The 24,430-nt window shown below is 35.4% G+C and overlaps 1 protein-coding gene across 4 annotated transcripts; it reads right to left on the reverse strand.

The window, feature by feature from the left end:
• Positions 1-4,633: 4,633 nt before the first annotated feature.
• LOC131144204 (transcription factor VOZ1) lies at positions 4,634-19,565 on the reverse strand. 4 transcript variants are annotated; one of them, XM_058092679.1, is made up of 6 exons: positions 19,396-19,565; positions 18,801-19,047; positions 18,114-18,272; positions 5,721-6,240; positions 5,115-5,602; positions 4,634-5,021 (listed from the first exon to the last, which is right to left on the reverse strand). In XM_058092679.1, the coding sequence occupies exons 2-6, from the start codon at positions 19,023-19,025 to the stop codon at positions 4,983-4,985; spliced, it is 1,431 nt and encodes a 476-aa protein (XP_057948662.1). In that variant the 5' UTR covers positions 19,026-19,047; positions 19,396-19,565; the 3' UTR covers positions 4,634-4,982. The 4 variants fall into 4 exon arrangements, with proteins under 4 accessions (XP_057948662.1, XP_057948659.1, XP_057948661.1 ...); XM_058092676.1 differs by having other exon boundaries at positions 4,634-5,014; positions 19,396-19,564; XM_058092678.1 differs by having other exon boundaries at positions 19,143-19,457.
• Positions 19,566-24,430: the final 4,865 nt, after the last annotated feature.

Here is a 24,430-nt window from a genome sequence, read left to right on the forward strand (position 1 = left end):
AGTTCTCTGTTCTCGTCCCGATCCCGATCCCAAATCCCACTTCCAGTAGCTGGATGGATCGATTCAGTGACTCAGCCTGAGTCACTCAGGTACATATTCCATTCTTTAATAATTAATTTTAATTATTTCGGTTAGATTCGGTTAACTGAATTACCCGAAAAGGAATTCGATCAGGTTCGGTTCGGTTAACAGAATTTATTAACCAAAATTTTTGGTTAATTCGGTTAATTAACCGAATCTGGCCGAACTGACCGTTTGCTCACCCCTACCAGACCCTTCTCATGTGATAAGTTATGAGTCGTTCAATGCTAAAAAAGTACGTTCCAGACCTTTCTCATGTGATAAGTTATGAGTCGTTGGAAGTCAGAGACACCCTATCATATGAAGAAGTGTCAGTCCAGATTCCAGACAGGAAGGATCAGGAGTTACGTACCAAGAAGATTCCGTTAGAAAGTACTCTAATGTAATCATGCAATTGAAAAAGTCTCATGGGAATTAGAAAAAGAAATACATCAGAGGTACTCACATCTGTTTAACGAGGCTCAATCCTAAGTCAAGTAACCACGACTGTTTGTGTAGTTGCTTGGCTGTTTTGATGTAAGCTTGTTTAGTTTAGGCCATTGGGTTAAGTTTATTTAGTTTTGGTTTTTTTGTTTTGGGTTATGGTTATGGTTGGTTTTTGAAGGAGTTTTATTGCCTATTTGTAATCTCCCAAAGACTTTACTTGTAACCATGGTTTTCCTTCGCCACAAGTGAAAGTTTTTAATAAATTTGGGACAGAACCGTTATGTACGTGGCTACCGACTCTTTTTTAGAGTCACATAACCATTTAGATAAATTCTATAGATTTATGTTAGATGTTAGGTTAACAATTTCGAGGATGAAATTTTTATAAGAAGTGAAGATGTAATAATCCTAATATTAATAAATAAATTAATAATTAGTTCAATGATAATAATAATAATAATAATAATAATAATAATAATAAATATTATTTTATTATTATTATTATTATTATTATCGTAGAAGGATTAGGAACTTCTTGATCCTTTAAGAAAATCAAAACCCCCCATTTTTCTCTGTTCTCTCCCTCTCTCTTTCAAACGTTCTCTCTCTCTCTCTCTCTCTCTCTCTCTCTCTGTTTCTCTTAGTTCCTCTCAATTACTCTCAATTTTTCGTTCCTTCTCTACATAAATTGAAGTACGAAAAATCATTCTCGGGTCTCAATTCCGCTTTCCAAAGATTTGACCATGGGAATTTCATCTTCTGCACGCCGTAGGCACCATTCCTGAACTAGTGTAAGTGGACTAGACTATCTCAAGGTTTATTTTAAATATATTCCTGATTTAAATTGATTATATGAATTCAATTATTTCCATATGTCTGGACTAAATTATACTGCGGGGATTTGATCATATCGAATTTTTTGGGAATATATTGGAATTAAATTAAACTGCGGAGATTTGATCATATCGGATTTTTGGGACTATATTGGAATTAAATTATACTGCAAGGATTTGATCATATTTGAGTTTTATATACATATATATATATATATATATATATATATATTGGGGATTAAATTTAAATATGGGGAGTTGATCATACCCGCGTTTTTTATTAAATCTACCGACTATATATATATCTATATATATATATATATATATATATATATATATATAAGAATTTCACAGGTAAGTTATGGAATTATAATTATTATATAAATCGTGTGACATGAGTTTATTTTATTTTATTGCATAATTGAGCTAGTGTGGAATTTTACGGTGTTTGGTTGGAAATAATGATGAGATTTATCACAAATTTTACGTTAGGAAAATGATGAGATTATTATATTGTTGTATTACATAAATTGCAATTATATGTTTTAAGAACCCTAATGGGCTAGATGTGGTGAATGCTCGGTATCGTAACTATGGATGAATATTAGTGTAGCCACACTATTGTGGAAGTGTTGGCAGTAGATAGTGGACTTGGCCTGAGTAGGGGAGTACACACCCGTTTCCAGATCAAGATGTGATAAGCAAATCGCACTTACAAACGTAATATTTTGATTTATCTTTGGTTGGCCAACTAAACTAAGTCCAGTTTTCGGATTGTACAATCTAGTTATGGAGGTTAAACGTGACATGCATCAGCCAAATGGAGTCTTTTATACATATTTAGGTATTTATGTGATTATGACCCTTTAATAGGCCTAAATGACGTTTTGGAATAAAGTACGGGTAAATATTTATATATGTGATTGACAGATTACAAACGAAATTTTTATTAAAGTAAAATGATGATTAAATTATTTTTTCAGCAAAGCTCATTTCAGTCACACAGTGATAATAATCTAGTCCTTACTTACTAAGAGTTGTCTCGCTCAAATAATAAATTCATATTTCAGGACGTTCCGGAGATCAGGCGTAGCGAGCTTCCAGGCGGGGTTAGAAAATATAGTTTAGAGTAAGTGTTTGTGTAGTATCAATTAAATATGTTTTTATGTTTCACGTGATGCAAATATTACTTGGTGATAGCCATGTAAATTTGGTGGTTTAGTACTCTGGTATTATAATATTTGAAATTTTAGATTATTCCCACCGATTGCATTGATTTTATTTATGAAAAGTGGCACCCTGCACCCCACTGGGTTCGGGGCGTCACACCATAGCACTCCTTAATTAGAATTAAATATTGTCACTAAATATGAACTATCTATCAACAAAAGTCAAAGTCACTCGTTGCATAAAAAAATTAAGACAAATTGAACAAGATATCATCATGGTTGGATATATAGGCAGGAAAACATGAACAAAAAGAACTTCTGTTCTTAAATATTATAGGTAAAATAAGATATATATATATATATATATATATATATATATATATCTCTCTTATAATTACACTGTATAATTATACTTAAGATAATTAAATCTTCCTTTGAAGGGATATTTATTAATCATTTAACTATTATGAGTTGGCTCATAAGTAAATATGAATTATGTATCAACAATACCTCAAACAAAATCATTACACAAAACTTAAGACAAAATGAACAAGATATTATCATCACACACACACACACACTAGAGAACATAAATGAGACAAATTTCTATTTTAAAGTATGATATATAAAACATGTCATATATATATATATGATTAAAAACAGCTAACAATAATTAATAAAAAGTATAGTTTTACTATCAATATGACAAAAAAGCACTGCTATTCATCATGTCGTGGACCCATGATGGCACAAGAACAAGAAGGATGGAGTAGAGAGACACTACAATACAGAAACCTCTCTTTTGTAATTTCTCTCTTCTTCTTTTTGCTCTTCAAGTGATTTGAGATGGTCATAGACTCATAACTAAGCCTTTTTGGAATTTAGGAAGTTGAGTAAAAAAGTAATCCCAAAATAATTCAACAACATACAAAATAATACAGTGCCTAAATAAATTTTCATATACAGTAAAGTGAAATGATGTGTCTACCATCCTAACACAAGGTTAAATGGGAAATATGTCTGATCGCTGCGTCTAAATCTATCCTGTTGTTTACAGTCTGCACGAGCTCATAAACTTTCTTCTTTATTTTCACCTGAATTCATAATGTCCCTACATTTTCCTATTCATAATGTCCCTACATTTTCCTTTTTGGTATTGTAACTAACGAAGTTATGATGGTAAGAGGGAAGGACCATTTGCATATATGATTGAAGCAATGGAGGAATCTTTTGACATTGACAAACTGCCAGTTGCCTCTTTCTCTCTCTCTCAATGAAGGAGATGGTCACGCCAGAGCTGGCCCATACCCTATCCTGAACTTGAGTGGGGAAACTTCTTGGCGTTCCAGCAGAGCAAATTCAGCTGGTAGTCAAGCTTGGGAGGATTTAACATTTCAACGTTCAGCTGTCAGACTCGTGAGTCAGAAAAAACTTGTACTCTATTTAGAACACCATCTTGCATTTGAAGCATAAATTTGGGGCTTAATTTTAAATATGTAAATTTAAAATATATATATATAATTATATTGAACTTAAAATTCACACAATTTAGATTTAAAACTTAAAATTCATACTCATTATATACAATAAAATTTACTTTTTGATATTTAATTATTAAGAAATAATAAAAAATAAATATATAAAAAATCACCAAAAATTGAGGTGAAGACATTTTTATTTTTAAAATATTTAATATAAAAAACAGTAAATAAAATTTTTTGTTTTTATTTTTCTTTCCTTTCTTTTCAAAGGAGACTTTAAGGACATGGTTAGCCTAAGATTTTAGCTTAGAGAAAGGAAAGAAAAAATAAAATAAAAAGAAAATTTATTTTATATTATATTTTCTTTCAATATTAGATATTACTGAAAATAAAAATATATTTTAATATAATTAAAGTAAAAAAAATAAATATCAATGACATGTAAAATTAAATTAATTTTTTATTGATTTAACATATTTTCTTTTATATATAACCCAAACACAAAAAATAAAATAGTTTTTTGTGTTTTCTTTCCTTTCCTTTATTTTTCAAGTCTTTGAAAACCTAAAGGGACGAGGGAGGTGGGAGTGGGGGGTCCTGCATTTTAGAATGAGATCACACAAAGTAGATTAGAAGGCAGGCCTTTCCAACACAGAAACAGGGTGTTACATCCCAAATTATGATCATTTACACATTCCAGGTGATGATGGCATGATAAGATTATTCAAAAATCTCTGTTGAAAGACAATATTATATACCCAGCCGCGAGATAATACAGGCTGCACCCAAAATCTTTCATGAGCAGCATCTACCAGCAGAATTAGCATGGAAGCAGTGGCCAGAGTGACTTGAGGATAGCACAGCAAGGTTGTGCAACCACGAAACCCAGTTCCGGTGATGCTTTGATTTTTTGTGTTCACCTTGACGCTGACCGGTTAAGAAAAAGCACCGATCAAAACAGCTGTCTTTGAACTTTTTTTCCCTCGTAAGAGTTAGAATTGCCTATAGTTGAATGCTTCGGCGACTGTAAGCTAAACAAAAGACACATGCATCCATGTTTTCCCTGATTATGTCAAATAATAGTCATTCAAATTCTCAACAAGGTATTCATATTGAGCACCAACCTCATAATCGAGTGCTTCAGTCGTAGGTGCAACCTGATTTGGAGCAGAATAAACATTTCCACCATCACCCTTCATATTAGCTTTCATCCTTCCCTTCAAAGTGCGCTTGTTATCTGAAGCATTGAGCCTTCCCATCTGCTTCTGCAGATCAGCAACTGAATCATTTGTTACTTTTCCTCTTGGATTCTTCTTCCCATCAACGAGTTTCAGCTCCAACCGATATAAAGCACAAGCATCGCACTTGTTAATCTCATATTCATAAAGATGCCATTCAAAATTGTTTAGTGGCTGTGGATCCATGTAGTAGGATCTCTTCAGTCCTCCAAATTCATTCATCACTTGCTTTCTCGACTCATGCCAACCGCGCCCACAATAATCTGGCAACGACCTCTGCTTTCTATTCCCGCTCTCAAATGCTCTTCGAGGCTTATCAAAAAATAGCCATTCCCTAATTGTTTCGCCCTCAAGGACTGAGAGATCAAAGAGCTCTGCAAGAATCATTGGCCATATGAACTCCAAAACAAATCAAGAAAAAGGCATCATAAACCACAACATTTTACCTGTGCAACTGCATTGACATACATGCATGCAATACTAAAAACTTACCAGGAGCATTCCATGGAGACTTGGCAGTTGCAGCCCCCTCACATTCTGGAATACCAACATCTTTTCTTTCGGCCTTTGCATTAAGAGCAGCAAAAAGCAGACCATCCTTCAGGCCAATGCCTCCAGGTCGCAGAACTGGAGTCATACCAGGTGGACCTTCATTCAATGCTAGAGCTGCGTGAAAGCTACTGCAATAGTCCTGACACCAATCTATCCCTTGAGCAGGCCTGGGACAATCCCATAGCGCACATTTTGGTCCCAGGAAAGCAGAGGGTGGAGGGCAAACACTTGGCAGAAAGCCAGAAATATGAGGCATAGCATCCTCTTCACACAACCCCACATTAGCAAAACCAGCAAAATAGTTTTGCCCAAAATCTAGGGGCCAATCAAACTGATGATAGTCCAACTGCACTGTGCCTTCCAAACTATCATCTGTCATATTGCGCATCCCTGAGGGGGTACCTTTGCATTCCTCAACCAATTGGAAGCCATGTAGTGGCCCCTGATTAACAATATAGTCCTGAGACAAATAATTAGAATTCACACATAAGTATCAATCCAAACTCTCAAGTTTAACCAACCTAAACACACATGCAATAACTTACTAAACTAAAAGGAAGAAGAAAATAAAGAAAAATGAAATGATGATATTCAGAAACAATCAAGAAAAGAAATGAGAATAGCAATGACATGCTCTAAGTGAAGAGGGGGAATTTTTTTTAAAAAAAAAAAAAAAGAGTAAAAAGGGACCATTAGAAGACCAACTCCATGAACATGTCTGGTCATAAGATTGCAACCTAACCTAGGAACCCAATTCTCTGTAAGGTTGAGTGCGTTTAGTGCATGGATTCAGGCAATCTGCATGAAATTCGCAGATTCAAATTTTGAATCTCACGTCATGACAGCTTGGCTAAATGAAATGTTAAATTGTTAGCTTGGGATTTGAATATACTACTTTAAAGTACAAATAACCAACTTACAAGTGGGATGAACAAGGCTTATGTTTTATCATAACATGATTCCAAGGCTCTCATTGAAAATGGGGCTCTAATTTTACTTGATGAATTACACTAATCCTCCTTCCACCCTCGAAAACCCCAAAAGGGAAAAAAATTCTAGAAATATACTGCCCATAAAACCACCCAAGCCTCATCAATCAAAGAAAATAAAATACTCCAAAGCGATCCAACCATGTAGCAATGAAGGAAAACACGCATAGTAACCTCACTAGAACCCACACACATCGCACAATATCTGGAGCAGTCAGAGCCGAAGTCCAAGTTAATGCCCAAATCATAATAATCTCAGCCTTCAAGGTTGTTTTCTCCAGAGGAAAGTGAGAAGGGGTTGGAGACTTCTAGCCAATGGAAAAGATTTGAGGACATTCAAGATAATAATCATATTTTAAAGATAGCTTCTGTTCTGCTCCTGCTCTAAGCGTAAGTATCATGGGGCCTAAAGATATTTGTCAATCCAAAACTCAGTTTATTTGCCCTACAATGCTACCTGATCATGCGTATGTATTAACACTTTAATACCATCTTGTTTGTCCTAGAATAATAGTCATTTACACTAGAATAAATTCTATCATTCTTCACCTTAAGCTAAGAAGCACAAATTGACCAATTACTCAATCTCAAAAATTGAGCACAAGAAAGGGAAACCAAAGGAATAAACAGATACAACCAGAAAGTAACCAAATTGTTGGGTTAGAGTTGAATGCAATCCTGCAAAAGCTTCCAGGTCATTGACCAAAGAAAAGCATAGGGCACAACTCTCTGCCATAACAAAATTAGGAGGCAGGTATGCAAAAATGCCAAAATGCCATTAGCTTTTTAGCCATGGCGGAAATCATTTGCCACACAAAATCCTTAACTTTAAAAGGAACCCAGGCTAATACCATTGGCAAGAAGATAAGAAAGACACCAAACTCTTTACATCTGATAAAGTGGAAACCCAACAGGAATCAAACATGTGAACTTAATAAATGCAATCCTCTGGCTTTCTATCATGGAGATTATATTAAAAATGCAAAAACGAAAATTCCATGAAAATTAAAAGAAAAAAGCAATCCCCTGGCTTTCTAGTTTCTATAATGGATATTATGAACCAATGATTTTCAAAAAAATGGTAACTTCAAGCAACAGAGTTCCCATCCAAAATGGTTCACAAGCAGCAGAAAGACAGTAGAAAGGCTACACAAAAGGGAAGCCCCCCTACCAGGGAAAATTCCTAAAAATGAATTTTGACCCATCATCGTCCATTAGGCACACATCTAGTCAAACAAAGGAAGTAGGGATAATGATCAACTTTTGAGATGAATTTCCATGAACTAGCATCAGTGACATTCTTCTGGGCTCCAACATTAACATCCCGCCCAATCTCCTAGAGACCATAGCACCTTGTGCCAATGAAAATTATTATCATAGGAACAACAATATTTTCAACAAATGAACATTGGTTACAACTAACGACCCTCAAGAACGTTCAATCTACCATGAAAAACAATTGCATATACATATCTACTAATGACAAGGGCAATCAAGTTCATGCAAGGTCTTAAATATCGATTTCAACTAAAATTTCGAAGCTACAAAAGTACAGAAATTTCTATGGAAATTCCAATTTCAATGTCAATTTCGATTTTGATTTTAAAAATATGAAGGAAATTAGTAGTAAAGCATGAAATTCTTTTATGAAACTCTAGAAATGTTTAATGACATAACATTGTAAGCTTTAGGACTCGTATATTACAAATTAAATACATCTATGTTGTGTATGGGGTGGAATAGTTACAATATAATATGTGTATTAAACATATTCGCAATACAATACATGTATTAAACATGTCCAGTTAATATAAATGAAATTCATAAATCAATTAAGTATTATTTATTATACAAATAAAGATGAAATGTTGTTGTAAGTTTAATTTTTCATATAATTTCAAAAGCCCTTATAATAACATTTTGTTTCAATAAAAAAATAATATGATGAATTAAGAGAGAAATTTCACTTTGCACCTATATCTCACATTTGAATTCCAAGGAAATTTCATTCTATGGTTAAAATTGCAGTAAGTTCTCTAGAGATTTCGAGATGTCAATAAATTTCAGATGATTTGTTGAAATTTCAACAAAAATTATGTGAGACGGTAATCATTAGCCATTTTGCTTTCAAAGGTGATGGAAAGCGAAAATTTCAATGGAAATTTATAATCATGAGTTTATGTAAGCTTCATTAAATGTCAATTTTTATTTAAAGTTTAAAAATATTCCCCACATACTTTTTTTTATTTGAACTACGCTACTTTCCAAAGCTTCTTGGTTGGGAAGAAAGAATCCCAGTGGATGGATTGTTTTGAAACTATATATATATATATTTAGAAAGCAAAATAAAAGGCCTCTTTGGCTTCCAAAGCTCCAATGCTAATTTATGGTAATTTTGAATTATAAATAAAATAAATAGCAAATTTATTATAATGACCCACAAAATTTATGACACTCATCTATTGGGCATTTTCAAAAAGGAAACACATTCATCAAATGTATTGGTTGACATAAAGATTAATTGCATGTTTTGCTCAGAAACTATCTTAAACTAGTCAAATTAATTTTTCATTCTTCATTCGCGATCCCATGCACTCCACGGTCCATAGGGCATTAAACATTAGGGTAGCTCAACTATAAAGTGGTATCGCCCTTGAAATTAGAGCCCAATAACCTCCTCCAGCTTAAAGGCAAAGGGCATTAAACATTAGGGTAGCTCAACTATAAAAGGACTCTTGGGGAGCTCAGACATCAAACTCATTCTTACTATTGCTCTTGCATTTATCTCTTCCATCCCTAACTTTGGCATTGGATTGATCCTCCAGATCAAACAATGGGTCCTCCCAAGCTTATTTACTTTTTTGCAAGTGATCAAGATTGCAAATTGGTGCTACAGATTTTAGTAGCAACGCACATCAAGTACAAGAAGGATCATGTCGACTTCCTACAACAATTCCCATCCTAATCAATCTGAAGGAGTTAATTCCCCTTTGCCAGTGCATTTCCCACAAGCCAATGCATCACATTAAGAGGGAACGATCTCAATGGAGCAATTTTTAGCCTTCAAAAGACGAACAAAGGTAATGTTGGGAGAAATTCTAAACAATTGAAATTTGAAAGATTCATAGGCAAGGTATAATCAGGAGACACCACCACCATGAGTCCCGTCAAAGGAAGGCAAAGAGGTTGCAGCTCTAATAAACTAGGATCAAAGCCCAGAAACACTTTTGGGACCGATTAAGAAAGTTGCACAAATGAAAGACTTAACATGGTTCATGTAGACGAACACCATTCTCTGGCATAGGACAAACTCAAGAAAATAGATATATCGGTTCAAGCATATGATGAAAGAAATTTGGGAATTGACAATGCCTGTAAAATGATCTAGCCTTCTTTCACTCGGGAGGTGATGAGGAGCCCTTCTCAACAAAGTTCAAAATGCCAAGTCTTGATAATTACAATGGCACCATAGATCCAATAGATCACCTAGATTTGTTTAGACCATTGATGCAACCCAAAGGGGCTCTTGACACAATTGTGTGCAGGGAGTACATGGCTACATTACTAGACATAGCCAGATCATGGTACCAGGGGTGGAAGGCATGGGTTCATTAGCACCTTCATAGAGATGGATAGGCAGTTCATAGAAAATTTTGCCAACTGTAAAAAAAAAAAAAAAGAAAAAAAAAAAAAAAGAAAACTCATTTGATCAACTAATAAACTTGGTCTAGGCGAGAAAGAGTCCCTCAAAGACTTTATGCATAAATTCAAGAATATCACACTCAAGGTAAATAGTTGTGGTTGCATGTGCATTAATTGTCGGACTACGACCTAGAGAGTTTTTTATCTCCCTTGAGAAGAGACCACGAGAGTTGATGGCAAGGGCCAAAAAAAAATTAATCTAGGTGAAACGATGATTCAAAACAGCATGACTGAATTGAAGAGAAAAGACCCTATGAACTTTCATGGAGTGAGGAAAGAGGAGGGGCATCTCGAAGCATCATAGGACAGCTAGGGAACCTCTAGCCAAATATCAACAGTTCACCTTTCACCCCTTAAAATACGACTCACACTCACATTTTAATGTCAATAAAATGGAAGAATTATGTCACTTGACTGAACTGAATATTTTAAAAGGCTCTATCAAGGCTCGTCTCAAGGTGAGGCATGCTTAAAATGCCATGGAGCTTAATCTAAGATACCAAGTTCAAAAAAAGCTAACGCATTAAATGTTGAGCCTTACTCATTTGTACAAAAGGCACACGTTTTGCACCTTTTTAGTTGAGGCTATGCATTTTGGGTGTGTAATTCTCAACTTAGATTTGGTTAGAAAATTTTAACTACATGTTTATATAAAAGGAAGTTGTAATCCAAGTTGATTTCTAAAACTCTTGAACGTCACCCTTTCCAAGATAATTGAGAATTGTGCCTAAGATCTTGAAAACAATTTGAACTTTGCAATGTTATGGCTATCTCTTATCATGATATACATAATGAATTCAAGTTAGTGGTCAACAAGTAGAATGCAAATTATACACACACACACACACACACATGTATGTTGCATTTTTTCTATAAATGACTTAATTTTGCTTCTTCTTTTTTTAAATATTGGTAATTTATTTACATATTTTTGTCTAAAAATGAAAATTTCAAAAGGCTTACACCTTGCCTTTTAAGGGTTAAAATGCTTTGCCTTGCGTCTTCACCTTTTAACACACTGGCAAACCAACGTGCAAATAAACAAAATACCACAAAATGAGATAGTCACTTTGATCCAACGAGGCCATCTCTCCAAGTTTGCTCCAAAAAAAAAGAAAGAAAAAGATCACAGAAAGAAGAATAGAACTTCAGAAGCATGCATGTGGAGGATCCAATTGCCAAAGAGATTGGGGTGGTTTTTTGGGGGCCCAAAACCATGAAAGGGAAAAAAATGTGGGGGGAGGAAGTGATGAAAGGTATAGCTAATGTATAAGAGACTGGCAACAAAATATATGCAGGAAACTTTAGATGTTATGATGACCCCAGCTCATCTCCTTTGAAATAATTCTCTAAAACTTGGATAAAGAGTTCCATTTTATTTCTCTCTCCCACAAAAATTACAAAAGTTTATAATTTCAAAAATCCTAGTCTGCACAAAAAGCAGGACTCCAACCGGCAAGAAAGATCAAGTCAAGCTCCGGCTTGGATTTGAAAAATGAACTCTGCTTAGAATAAACAGCTGAGCCCTACTCAAATTTGTCAACTGAACTTTACTCAGGATTGACAGCTAAACAGCTGGCCTTTGCTCGGATTTGCTCAAAATAGACATTCGAGATCAAACCAAATAACTGATCTCTGCTCAGATCAAATAGATGAGTCCTGCTCGGATTATATAGCAGGTCTGTTCAGATTTGACAGCTGAGATCTGCTCAGGATTGATAGATGAGATCTGCACAGGATTGACAATTGAACTCCGCTCAAGATAAACAACCAAGCTTTGCTCTCTTCAGATAAATTGTTGAACTCTGTTTGAATTTGAGAGCTCTGCTCTGATTTGATAGTTGAGCTCTTCTCAGGATTGGCAGGGTCGCAGTTGAGTTCTGCTCAGAATAAAGAGCCGCACTTCGGTCAAATTTGACAGCTAAGTTCTGCTTAGAATATTCAGTCAAGCTTTGTTTGGATGAGAAAACTAAGTCCTTCTTGGACTAAAGAGTCAATGTCTACTTGAATTTGACGGCTTAGCACTACTCAGATAAGATAGCCAAGGTCTGCTTGGCTCGGTGAAGAGACCAAAGTCTGCTCTGCTTAGTCGAAAAATCATGGCCTGCTTAAGCTGGTCAAAAATTAGGTTTGCTTGGTTGAAGGAATCAATACCTGATTGACACGCTAGAGGGATCAAGGTTTGCTCGGCTCAATCGCAGGAACCAAGGTAGATCTACTTGGCGCAGTCAAAGGAAATGAGGTAGATCTACTTGGCTGGGTTGAAGGAACCGAGGTTTGCTTGATTCGGTGGAGAGGCTGAGGCTTGCTTGGCTAAGTTGAAAGAACAAGTCTGCTCAGCTCAGTCGGGGCACTAAGGTCTGTGGACAAGCCAAGGTCTGCTTGGCTCATCGGAGGAACCAAGGTAGCTCGACAGTGTGCCCAAGGTCTGCTCGGATTGAGATGAACCCAATGTGGTATGGAATGAAAAGTATTTGATTTTTGCCTAGTAGAAAAAGCTCCTAAGCCTGAAAGAGACTTCCAAGGGTCAGGAGTGGTTGGGGGGGGGGGGGGGCATCTGATGGAGATAAAAGTAACGTCTACAAAGATTAGGTCAAGGAAGGTAAAGGGTTATAATCCTAGATAAAGATGTAACTGGATAATTTTGGAGGGGAATGAAGGGTGTGACCCCTAAATTATGGAGGGAAATGAAGGGGTACAACCTTAGAAATTAAAGCCCCAAACTTCCTCCAACTTAAAGACACGGGGCATTAAACATGAGGGTAGCTCAACCATACAAGGAGGACTCTTGGAAAGGTAAGACATCAAACTTATTTTAAGGGTTGCCCTTTCATTGTTATCTCTTCCATCCCTAACTTAAGAATCAAAATGATCCCAAAGTACACCTCAGGTTCCCCCAATGTTCTATATATTTTGCAAATAATTGAGATTGCAAATTGGTCGCATGGATTTTGGCAGAAACGAAAGATATGTACAACAGTGAAATGGCTCGTCAAGAGTCATGGCTAGGACTACAAATGAAGAGATAGGGAATTTGCAATCACAATGGGTGTACATAAGGGTCTTCTTTGAGTTATCAGCTTTCACTTAACTTACGGATAAACTTATCACACATATCCAAAATGAGGACTTTGTGGTGTATGTTGTTTGCAAACGCCATTGTCTTGATGGATGAAACTAAAATTGGGAAAAGTCCAAGTTAGGCTTAAGCAGGTTAGCATTAGAAATTAATTTTTTAATATAAGTAGCCTTAACATAGAATACATGAACTTTGCACCTAGTTCAAGAAATCACATGCTTCGAATCCTATGCAAAGGACCAGGTTGTCATTCCCACCAGAATGTAGATTATCAAAAAATTATTTAGAGAGTGTTTTGTGAACATAATGGATTCCCAAAGAATCCCAAATGCCTATTGTGTAGGATTCCTCAAATCAACTGAGGCGCCAAGTATCCCCATCTCACATTCTCAAGAATCCTCAAAGATTTTTTTTAATCAAATAACTAGAAAATGAAATTTCTGTAACTCAAATTATGCAAGTTGGAAGAGAAATTGAAGAGGATGTGATACACAAAGTTGAACCAGGTTGGGTAAGGCTGAGAATTTCTAAACATGTTATGTGATTGTAGAATAAGTTAATTGAAAAGAAAGTTCATGGGGCAGTCATAAGAATAACAGTATTTTTTTTATTAAAAAAAATGAAAAAAAATAAATCATAAAGATCAACTACATGATATGCATAAGAATGCTAAGGAAAAAAAAACAATATATCCAACTAGGGCTTTTAGATAAGGTGTTAGATAAAAAAGGCTTTGTACTCATTCATCTATCATTGTCAATGGTAAACTTGGAGAGTGGTTTAGGGCCTCTAAAGGTCTTAGACAAGAAGATCCAATCTCCCCATTCTTCTTCACCCTAACTTTTGACACTCTTAGTAGTATGCTTATCCACACTAGGGTAGGGGAGCTATAAGTGATCAGTAGAGGTGAGCTGTGAACATAATTCGGTTAAAACTGAACTAACCGAATTAACCGAGTAAATTTGGTCAGCTTGGTTCAATTAAAAATTTATTTGGTCCAGTTTGGTTTACATTTTCATTGAATTTTAGTTTTTGGTTTACGGTTCGGTTTTTGAGTTTAATATATTCGATTAACCGAATTAACTGAATAGTATAAATTAATAAGTAATCATTATATAAATTAAAAAACTTTATAAATCATATAAAATACTAAAATTTTATATATTTTTTATATGTTATATCTTAAAATTATATATATTATATGTATTATTTATATTTTATATAATTAAAATATTAAATCGATTGAAATTCGGTTCGGTTGGTTTTGAGTTTAGTTAATATGGGATTTCAGTACAGTTCGGTTAATGAGATTTTTTAACTAAAATTTTTTGGTTAATTCCATACCAACCAAATGTTCACCCCTAGTGATCAACATGTGGGAAGGGAGTGTGTAGATCTCTCATCTCCCGTTTGCTTATGACACCCTACTTCTTCTCAAGGGCAATTCTACTAAACTCTGAAAAGTCTTTTTGTTGCTATAAATTTTTTTATCAAATCTCGTGCCTTAAGATTAACATGTACAAGAGTGGGATTGCAGGCATCAATATGGGGAAAAGAGCTCTTCAGAATTTCATTTCACTAGTGGGTTGTGATTTCCTTAAGTTGCCCCTATCCTATCTCGATGTCCCTCTCGAAGGGAACCCAAACTTTGATGTCTTTTAAAATCCTGTGCTAGATAAGGTCTCTGGGAGATTAGAGGGTTGGAAGATCGCTTATTTCTCTCTTGGTGGCCGAGCCACTTCAATTAATGCCTCACTCTCTAACATTCCTATTTTTTATCTCTCCCTGCTTGGTATTCCCTCAAAAGTAGCCAAATCACTAGAGAGGCTGACGCATTATTTCCTTTGGTTAGGTTCCAAGGAGGGTAGGATAGACAACCTCGTCAATTGGGGTGTGATTAGCAAACCTAAGCCTGAGGGGGATTTGGGCATCGGGAATGTGGTATCCAAAAACATCTCTCTTATAGTCAAATGGTTTTGGAGGTTCCCTTTGGAAGTTGACTCCCTATGGCATAAGCTGATTAAAAACAAGTATGTGATCAAACAAAACGAATGGGATATGAGACGTAGTGCCATTACCTCTCACGCGCGTCCAATGAAATCCATGTCTTAGGTATCTTGTCCATCCTCTCCTCATATTTGGTTTGAAGTGGGTAATAGCAAAAAAGTACGCTTTTTTTGAAAGGGCGTGTGGGTTGGGGAGTCTTCATTCAAGTTGAAATTTCCTCGTTTATTCAATCTTTCTTTGCTTCATAACGCTCCCATCAGCTCCATTTCTTCTAAGGGGTCCTCCTTATTGGGATTTCCATTTCTATAGAAATCTCGATGAAAGAGAGATCGAAGAGCTCCCTAGCTTTCTTTCTTTATTGGACCATCATGTTCCTACCATTCATGAGGGTGGAAGAGTGTGGGAGGGTGATCCTCTCAGGTACATTCACTTCTAAATCCTATCTTACTTTTAACACCCCCCACCCCCCCCCCCCCCCCCCCCCCAAAAAAAAAAAAAAAGTTTTTTCCCCTTGGAACCACATTCTTTGTAGGGCTAAGGTCCTTGAGAAAATTTGAGCCTTTGGTTGGTTGAGCTGTAATCCTGGAAAGCATTAACACGCAAGATTTGCTTTGGAGAAAAAGGCCCCATAAAGTTTTCATCCCTAAAATGTGCTTCATGTGTTATGTAAACAACAAAACAAATTCTCATCCTTTTTGTGCATTGCAAGGTAGCATTGGAGCTCAAGAATACACTTTTTTCTCTTGCGGGGGAATAGTGGTGGCCCTGAGAAAGTTGAGAGATTTGTTAACGGTCAACTTTTTGGGTTTGAAAAGAATAGAAATGGAAGAGCCCTTTGGTTTGTAGCTGTTTTTTCCATCCTTCAAACCCTGTGAATTGAGAGGAATGCTAGGATTTTTAGAGAACGCTCAACTTGTCCACAATTACTTTGGGATAGAGCCATTTTCTCTAGGTCCCTTCGAGTGCACTCTTGGTTTTTTTAGGGATTACCATTGTCCGACCCCATGAGAGATTGGAGGGCAGTGCTCCTGTAATTCACGCTTGTATTGTTGTTCCTGGTTCCTTTAGTAGCTTATAGTTTTTTTTTTTTTTGGGTATCTTTTGTTATCTAGGGAGGGCTCCTTGTCCTCTATTATGAACTTCATTTATTGCTTTAATAAAATTGTCTTTATTCCCCCACCCCCACAAAAAAAAGAAGGTAAGACGAATCCTTAAAAGAACTAAGAAATGGAAAAATAACAACTTAATAGAACATCCCACCCTCCAAAAAAAAAAAAAGCCATTTTTTCAAACCCTTTCCACCATAGTTAATAAAGCATTGGAAGTTAGCCAATTCCTATTGTCCCTTCTTGCCTTATAGCCAATTCTTGTTGTCCCCTCTTACCCTTACTTTTACCACCATCCAAGCAGACTTCATTCCCCTCCGGATCAACTAACTGCAAAACCATTTTATCTCACAAATGTTGAAAATGAGACCCAAGGAGAAGTAAAATACCAATCAACCTAATTTCTTTCCTTGCCCATTCTTGTTCTTTGAAGTGTAAACTCCCTCTAAATCATCTATTAGAGGTGGAGGCTTGTAGAAAAACTCACCCGAGAAATCAAAAGAATCTTATCCAAGCACTAGTTGTTCACAAACCTCATCTATAATCAAAATCACTATCCATACCACCGTCCTTGTTAGATAGATCATCCCATTTCTTCTTCTCAAAAAGATTTCCCTCACTAACCTTCTTTATTAAATCTATTTTCGATCCATTTGAAGGCACTCAATGTAAAAAACAACACAACTATGTCATTTCAAAAACTTCACCACCCTCGCATCTGCATTGACTAGCCTCTCATCTGAGGATTCCTTTTTTTTCCAAACCCTTATGCCCCGACGAGAATAAACTTGTGTTTAGAGGTACCCCACAACCCAAGATTTTATCACCTCTTCAATCTCCACCTAAAATTTAGCATAGATGTTGTTGAGATGAGATAAGTGAAGAGGCAGAAGGCATCTAAGATGCCAATGAAAAAGGTGATATGGTTTATGTAAATAGGATATAAGAGGGGAAGAGGTGGACATAGAATAACTTGAACCCAAATGTAAATAAAGAATTGACAATACAAGTCTCCACCGTGTTTATTAGATAGGATACCTCGATGTAGAAGATATTAAAATCCTTATGATAATGATGATTTGGAATGCAAGACCTTGTTTTTGTATCTTGATCGACCAAAATGTAGAGAAAGATTCGTATAGCCAACTGCCATCCCCATCTAGTTGTATTAAAAGACTTTGCTGCTGCTGTCGTACAGTTTCAAACTTGAAAACTAAGAATAAGCTAAACAAATTAATGTACAATTAATAAATCAAATTTCTTGATATATTTTTCTAACACTTGTACTTATTAAAGAGAATGCAAACCTTACTAGATCTTTAAAGTAATAAACATTATCTGTATTAGCATGCAATTTCAGCAAAATCCATTGTAAGTACAGACCCTCTAATTTTATTAGAGAACACTACATAAAGGACAGAAGAGATAATTTTTCTAACAAAAAAACCACCTGTTGGAAGATAGCTGTATCACCGACTTGAAGAACTTGAACATCAGGCTCAGGCTTTGGGGCAGCAACATCTTTTAAAGGACTGATTGCATCATCCTCCTCCTCATAAAGTTGCAAAAGCCGACAAATGTCGGATGGGAAAGACCCAAGACTGCCACCCTGCAATCATCCATTAAAATCAGCAGCACCCATGTGAGATCATGCTACAGAATACATCACAAAAGTTTTCGGGAAAGGAAAGAAGGGGAAACAATTTCTCAACTTACCTCACCCCAAGGCCCCAACCCAAACCAATGTTTAAATGATGGAATTGCAATTAACAGCCCCGATGTTATAGGCATGAAAGTTTACATGCAATTCAAAAAACACTTCCAGAACTAAATAATAACGCCTCCAGCAACCATGGCGGAAGCAGCCCATAGCAAATCACCAAGCTGAGTAAGATAAAATTATTATTTTTGTACTCAAGGAAGTAAAAACTGCATAGATATCATCCCTGAAAGACAAGCAAAGTATTTTCCAAATGCTAAAGAAACTGTCCCCGAGTGTAAAATACGTCCCTCGTCAAAAGTGTAATTGAAGTGTAGAAGATTTCCTTGACAATTTACAATTGCATTCTGATCAAGGAATGGAAAATAACAATCTATTCGTCAGGTACAGCAAGGAGCACGAGAAAAAGACACTCACGTTCAAAGAAGACGCTGGAGACGGCTCGTTGAGTTCAGCTTTCCATTCGCGAAGCATCTGATGCACCTGCTCTTCGAGAACCGCAACGTCGATCGTCCGGCTCTCCTTCCTTGCAAACTGCAGATCGATGAACATCCCTTGCAGATCATCCACTCGATTCTTCGCCTTATCCTTAAATAGCTTATGTGAAGCAGACTTGCAATAGCTCTTCGAACCCTTCCCCATAGCAAAAACTCCCAAAAACCCTCTATAAGAACCCACAACACAAATTGAAAAACCACAATTTCAGAGTCAAAAACAACCAAAACAACACAAAATGACTACAAATACTCCAAAATTCACCACAGCTAAGCCTTGAAATTAAAATTGAAGGAACAAAACCCTAATTAAATCCGACAATAATCAGAGAGAGAGAGAGAGAGAGAGAGAGAGAGAGAGAGAGAGAGAGAGAGAGAGAGAGCAAAGGTCTAGGCCGGATTTGATTAGGGGGAAGAGAATCGAACGCTTTATCTCTGAAGCTTCGGGTATCGAAGTCGCAAAGTAGAAGAAGTGGAGAGAGAGAGCGGAAGAGGAAATTGAAGAAAGATATGCTTACCAATCTCTGAATTTGGGAAAGTGTGAGAGAGATTCTCGAGAAAGAAAAGGAGAGAAAATTTGGCCTCGTCTTTTTTCTTCCCCCTGCTAGCTAGCTTCTTCTGGCTTCCTCTGCTCAGAGTCGTCCACAAAGGCACAAACAAACAACGTGGCAATGTGGACGCGGCAATTGCTTCGGGCAAGACGACGTCACTCTGCATTAGATTCCCCTGCAGTCGGCATACATCATCCATTTTCTAACTAAACAGAAGAAAATTTTCATCCTTTTTTAAATATTTTCGTGGCAGTAAAAAAAAAAAAAAGACATCACCTTAATCTAATTTTGTATTTAGAGTCAAATTAAGACTTTTGCAATCGGTTCATTCCCTCACTCTCAAGTAAGTGATTTGAAGTTTTAGTCAAATGATGGAGACATGAGAATGTAAGATTAAAGAAGATTTAAGATAGAGTAAAAATAATGAGGCATTTTGTTTGGTTAGAAGTGTTTATGTAGAATATTAAACAAATGTGAAAAATAAAATGCAAAATGTAGATAAAAGTTTATGCAAAAAAAGTTTATATATTTGTTTTTTAAAATACAAATATAATGCTTCAGCAGCACTAGTAACTAAAACTTGAAATTATTTATTATTGTATTGATGCTCAATTAGAATAAAAATAACTTGAAGTAGTGTTTATTATAATTGAGTAATTTTACATACAAATGATTTTACGAAGAAATAGTTATCACTGTATTTTAATTGTTGAACGTAACTCTTGATACTGTTAATAATGTTAGATAAATATTTGTGACAAGTCTTGCTAATAGCCTAAATGATTTTGTATTCTCGCAATTTTATTCTTTACAGTAACTTTCTTTTCTTTTTATATTTCCTTCTACGCCTATGTTACTAGTTTGTTGGGGTGTACTTGGTTTGATGGTTATGGTTGACAAAACTAGACTAAATTGAATTGGATTGTACTAACTTTACTTTCCCAAGAGACATTATAACAACATGGTAGTTATTCAAAAGAGAAAAATCTCCCCACCAAAAATCACAATTCAAAATACCTCACAAACTTTGCTCCTTCATCTCTATAGGAATTTGCAGTGCTTGCACACATATCCTCATTAATTTTTCTTTATTATTGTCGCAACGTTTTGAAAAAATGGTCTAAAATGGCAAGGAATAATAATAATATCAAAGTTCGACAGAGTTGTCACTAATCTGTTATTTTTCTAGGTGGGGTTAACTTACCCTGACTACTACTTGTTGATTGGTCTCTAAAATATTCCTAAGGTTAAGGAACTAGTAGTCTCAGTCTGCATTTATCAAAGTTGGGATCGGGTGTTTAGTTATGCGAGAGAAAAGTACTAACACCCCCTACACACTCGTTTGACAAACGGTATCTAATTAACTATAGATTATCCCTAAATTGAATCTAATGGTCTTTAATTGATTCATTTAAATAAATAAATAAATAAATATTATAATATTAAAAGAAAATTTAAAATAAGGTACGATATAGGAATTTTTAATAAGACTTCCAAAGGAGGGGATCTTATTAGATGAACCCCTCCTACCTCAAAACTAATATATGTGAGGTTTGAAACACTTCTTTACCTTTTATTTAATCATTGGGACGCACACACACAAAAATAGAATATATATATATATATATATATATATATATATATACAAATAATAATTAAACAATTTGATTAAAAAAAAGAATCTTTAAAACATTTTCATATTTTTCCCATTTTTTTTAGAATTTTCTAAAAAAATTTCAACATTTTTCTGCATTTTATCTAGGATTTTTAAAGACTTTTTCCTTCATTTTTAATATTTTCTTTTTGCATGTTTTTATCTGAGTCAAAATAGCTCAAATAATTTTTATTTATTTATTTTATAATTTTTAAAAATATTTTTATGATTTTTTCTAATTTTTATTATTTTCATAATTTTTTAAAAAATTTTAAAAGTCATTTAAAAATCAACTTTTTAAATTAAATTGAACTAACAATTCGAAAAAAAAATCAAATTGGTTCAACTAGTTTAAATCGGGTTTGATCCAATTGGGATAAGTGGCTACATGTCAGCCAACAGTGGAGACATATGGCTCTTTATTATTATTATTATTATTATTATTATTATTATTATTATTATTATTATTATTATTGCAGCAGGATGATGTCATCATGATGTCACTTGCCCCGTAGCATGTCGTTGTTAGCTTTGAGAATTCAATGCAGATCGCTGAAGTGGCAACAATCCAGTTATCTAGAGAAAATACACATTAGACGGCCAGGATTGCGCCACGTCGCTTCCCAAATACATTGCCCTTGTTGTACCACATATCACTGTACGAACGGTGACATGTGTCTCATTAATACATATATAAAAACCCTTTTTTTCCCTCTTTTCTTCTCTTCGCTTCTGTCCTTCTCTCTTTCTCATGCAAATGGCTCTTTCTCTTTCTCTTTCTCTCTCTCTCTCTCCTCTCTCTCTCTCTCTCTCTCTCTCTCTCTCTCTCTCTCTCTTCTCTCTCTCTTTTTCTCTTCCTCTCTATTTCTTTCTCCAAATTCTTCTCCTATTCTCTCTCTCTCTCTCTCTCTCTCTCTCTCTTCTCTTCCTTTTCTGTAACGACCTGCTTATCTCACTACATAATTATGTAGTGACACTCTGATACCATTAACTAATAACATAATAAAGTCAACCTGAAACCCATAGGTAAGGGGGATACACCTGTCATACACAGCGGAAAACTATGCAGCAGTAAACATAAATTTCAATCACTCAACCATATAACACAGTATACCAGAGTACCTACATTCCACAATATTTTGTTTAAATATACAGTCCTCAAAATTACCAAAAGATGAACTAGAAGCTAATACCAAAATCTAGCTTATCCTAGCTAAAAACTTACCCTCCCAGCAAGGTAGTAAAATTGTCTCAACGGCGGGTTGGGTCCACCTGTCTTTCTGGGTTCCCTGAAATGATTTAAACTGGGGTGAGACACCTCTCAATAAGAGAAATAAACTAAATACAGCTGTGTGATAACATGAATATTTAGTGCTATAATAGATATACAGTACATGTCACATACTTGACACACCGTAAAAACACAACTAAGTAAACATATAATTTCATAATTCTACTAAATCATATTGTATCTAACTGTTCATAAAATCATTTGATATAACTAGTAATTCTGAAATTTACCCAAGATGAATAACTAGCTGAAGTCATGAATTACCCCCCATGACAGGTTGTGCAGCCCGAAGACGGGACCCGACAATGGCTGGCCGACCACTGCCGAATAAAAAATGTTTATAAGTATGACGAGTCTGCCACACCTTGGTCCGGACTGCCAGGTGGACGTCTACAACTCTACACTAAAAGTCACATCGACTATCCATCTCCCACCCCCTCTACTAGTAGGGGCAGTTAGCACAAGTCTAAACTGAACTTAACTGTATAGCTACGGTACCGTACTCCTAAAACTAATATGAACTATCATCTGGGTTCTGATAACATATAGTACATGATAATATACTGTTTAACGTGAATAAATTGATAGCATTTCTAAGTTCTGTAATAACATAAATAATTACAACCTTGCGCCGAAAACAATCATAACTACAACCTTGCGCCGAAAACATGCATAACTGCGGCCTTGCGCCGGCTATCAATCACGGCCTTGCGACAAACATAACATACATACTGATCTGAATAAGGGTATTATTTATCGTGTATTCTAAAATCATAGTGTACAGCATTATCCTGTTATTTCTGAAAATCATTGAAACATACTTCAATTGTAAAATTGATTTAACATAATACGATATGTGTAAAATAACATTCATGCCACACAATACTAAATAAAATCATACATTCTAATCTAAAATCATATTTCTTGACATTTTATACTAGAAATATGCATTTTTGTATAATAGCAGTATTTTCCAAAATATACATTTTCTCACTAATACTCATATATAATACATGCTTCCTGAACATAAATCTACTAATAAATAATAATAATTTTCAAGAAAAATTTCTGTTTTAGTTTACTTTCTTACCTAACTACTGAAAAGCCCCTATAGTGTCTAGTCCTACACCCGCAGGATTTCCCGGTCAACACCCTAAAAACAATATTTCTTTGAACAAAACTTCAGTATTTCTTCGAGTATTACATTTTATTTTTAACTGTAGGAAAGACAAATATTACATTTTTACCCTGAATTTGGAATGAAATCCAAGTTAACCCCACCAACGATCCACTCCAACAAACTTGAAGAGAACTCTCCTAGGAGTATCGTGGTGGCCTCGGATTGTTGAACCGGTAAGAATCTAGCCCAAAATCTTAGAGATAAGGGGAGGGGATGAACAGGAGAGAGAGAGAGAGAGAGAGAGAGAGAGAGAGAGAGAGAGAGAGAGAGAGAGAGAGAGAGAGTGAGTGATTTTTCGTGAGATTTTTTGTAGAAAAATTGAGTTTAGGCTATTTATACACTTACCTTCGTCGACGAGGCCAAGAAGGAAGTTTGTCGATGAACACTTGTTTCTCATCGACGAAATTCAGAGTTGAAAATAGTCTCTCGATATCTTCTCATCGACGAGACACCTACCCCCGTCGACGATATCCAGAAGCCACTTCATAGACGATCGCATTCCCCTTTCCTCCCTCTTTTATTATTTAATCATTATAATTTCTTTGGGTCTCTACATTTTCTCTATTTCTTTCTTTCCGTTTTCATTTTATTTTCGTCTCAGATATCACTCCTTTTTTCTTTATTTTGCAGGTTTGGATTGAAAAGAAAATATGAGCAAAGAGCTTTGGGCTCTCTACCTTCAAGCTTGGATCAAAGATTTTGAAGATACGTCTTGGTTCCTTTTCTTTTGTGTTTTATTTATTTATTTATTTTTGGTTGTTTTCTTGAATTTTCTTGGCAATTTTCCTGTAAGCCAAACGGGTTAACACTCATTTGACCTAGGTTCTAACCTAGGTTAGGTGGCTAGCTAGGTTAGGTTAAATTTAGGGCTCAGTTG

The sequence above is a fragment of the Malania oleifera genome, chromosome 12 (assembly GCF_029873635.1).
Source record: "Malania oleifera isolate guangnan ecotype guangnan chromosome 12, ASM2987363v1, whole genome shotgun sequence".
In the NCBI taxonomy this organism is placed as follows: Eukaryota; Viridiplantae; Streptophyta; class Magnoliopsida; order Santalales; family Ximeniaceae; genus Malania; species Malania oleifera.

Bases quoted from the DNA above. Each gene is read 5' to 3' on its own strand.
- LOC131144204 (XM_058092676.1), bottom strand. From the start codon at position 19,025: ATGGGGAAGGGTTCGAAGAGCTATTGCAAGTCTGCTTCACATAAGCTA. The intron at 6,241-18,113 runs GTGGTTTTTTTG...TATTTGTCTCAG, and splicing joins ATACAGCTATCTTCCAACAG to GACTATATTGTTAATCAGGG. The intron at 5,603-5,720 runs GTAAGTTTTTAG...TGATTCTTGCAG, and splicing joins GTCTCCATGGAATGCTCCTG to AGCTCTTTGATCTCTCAGTC.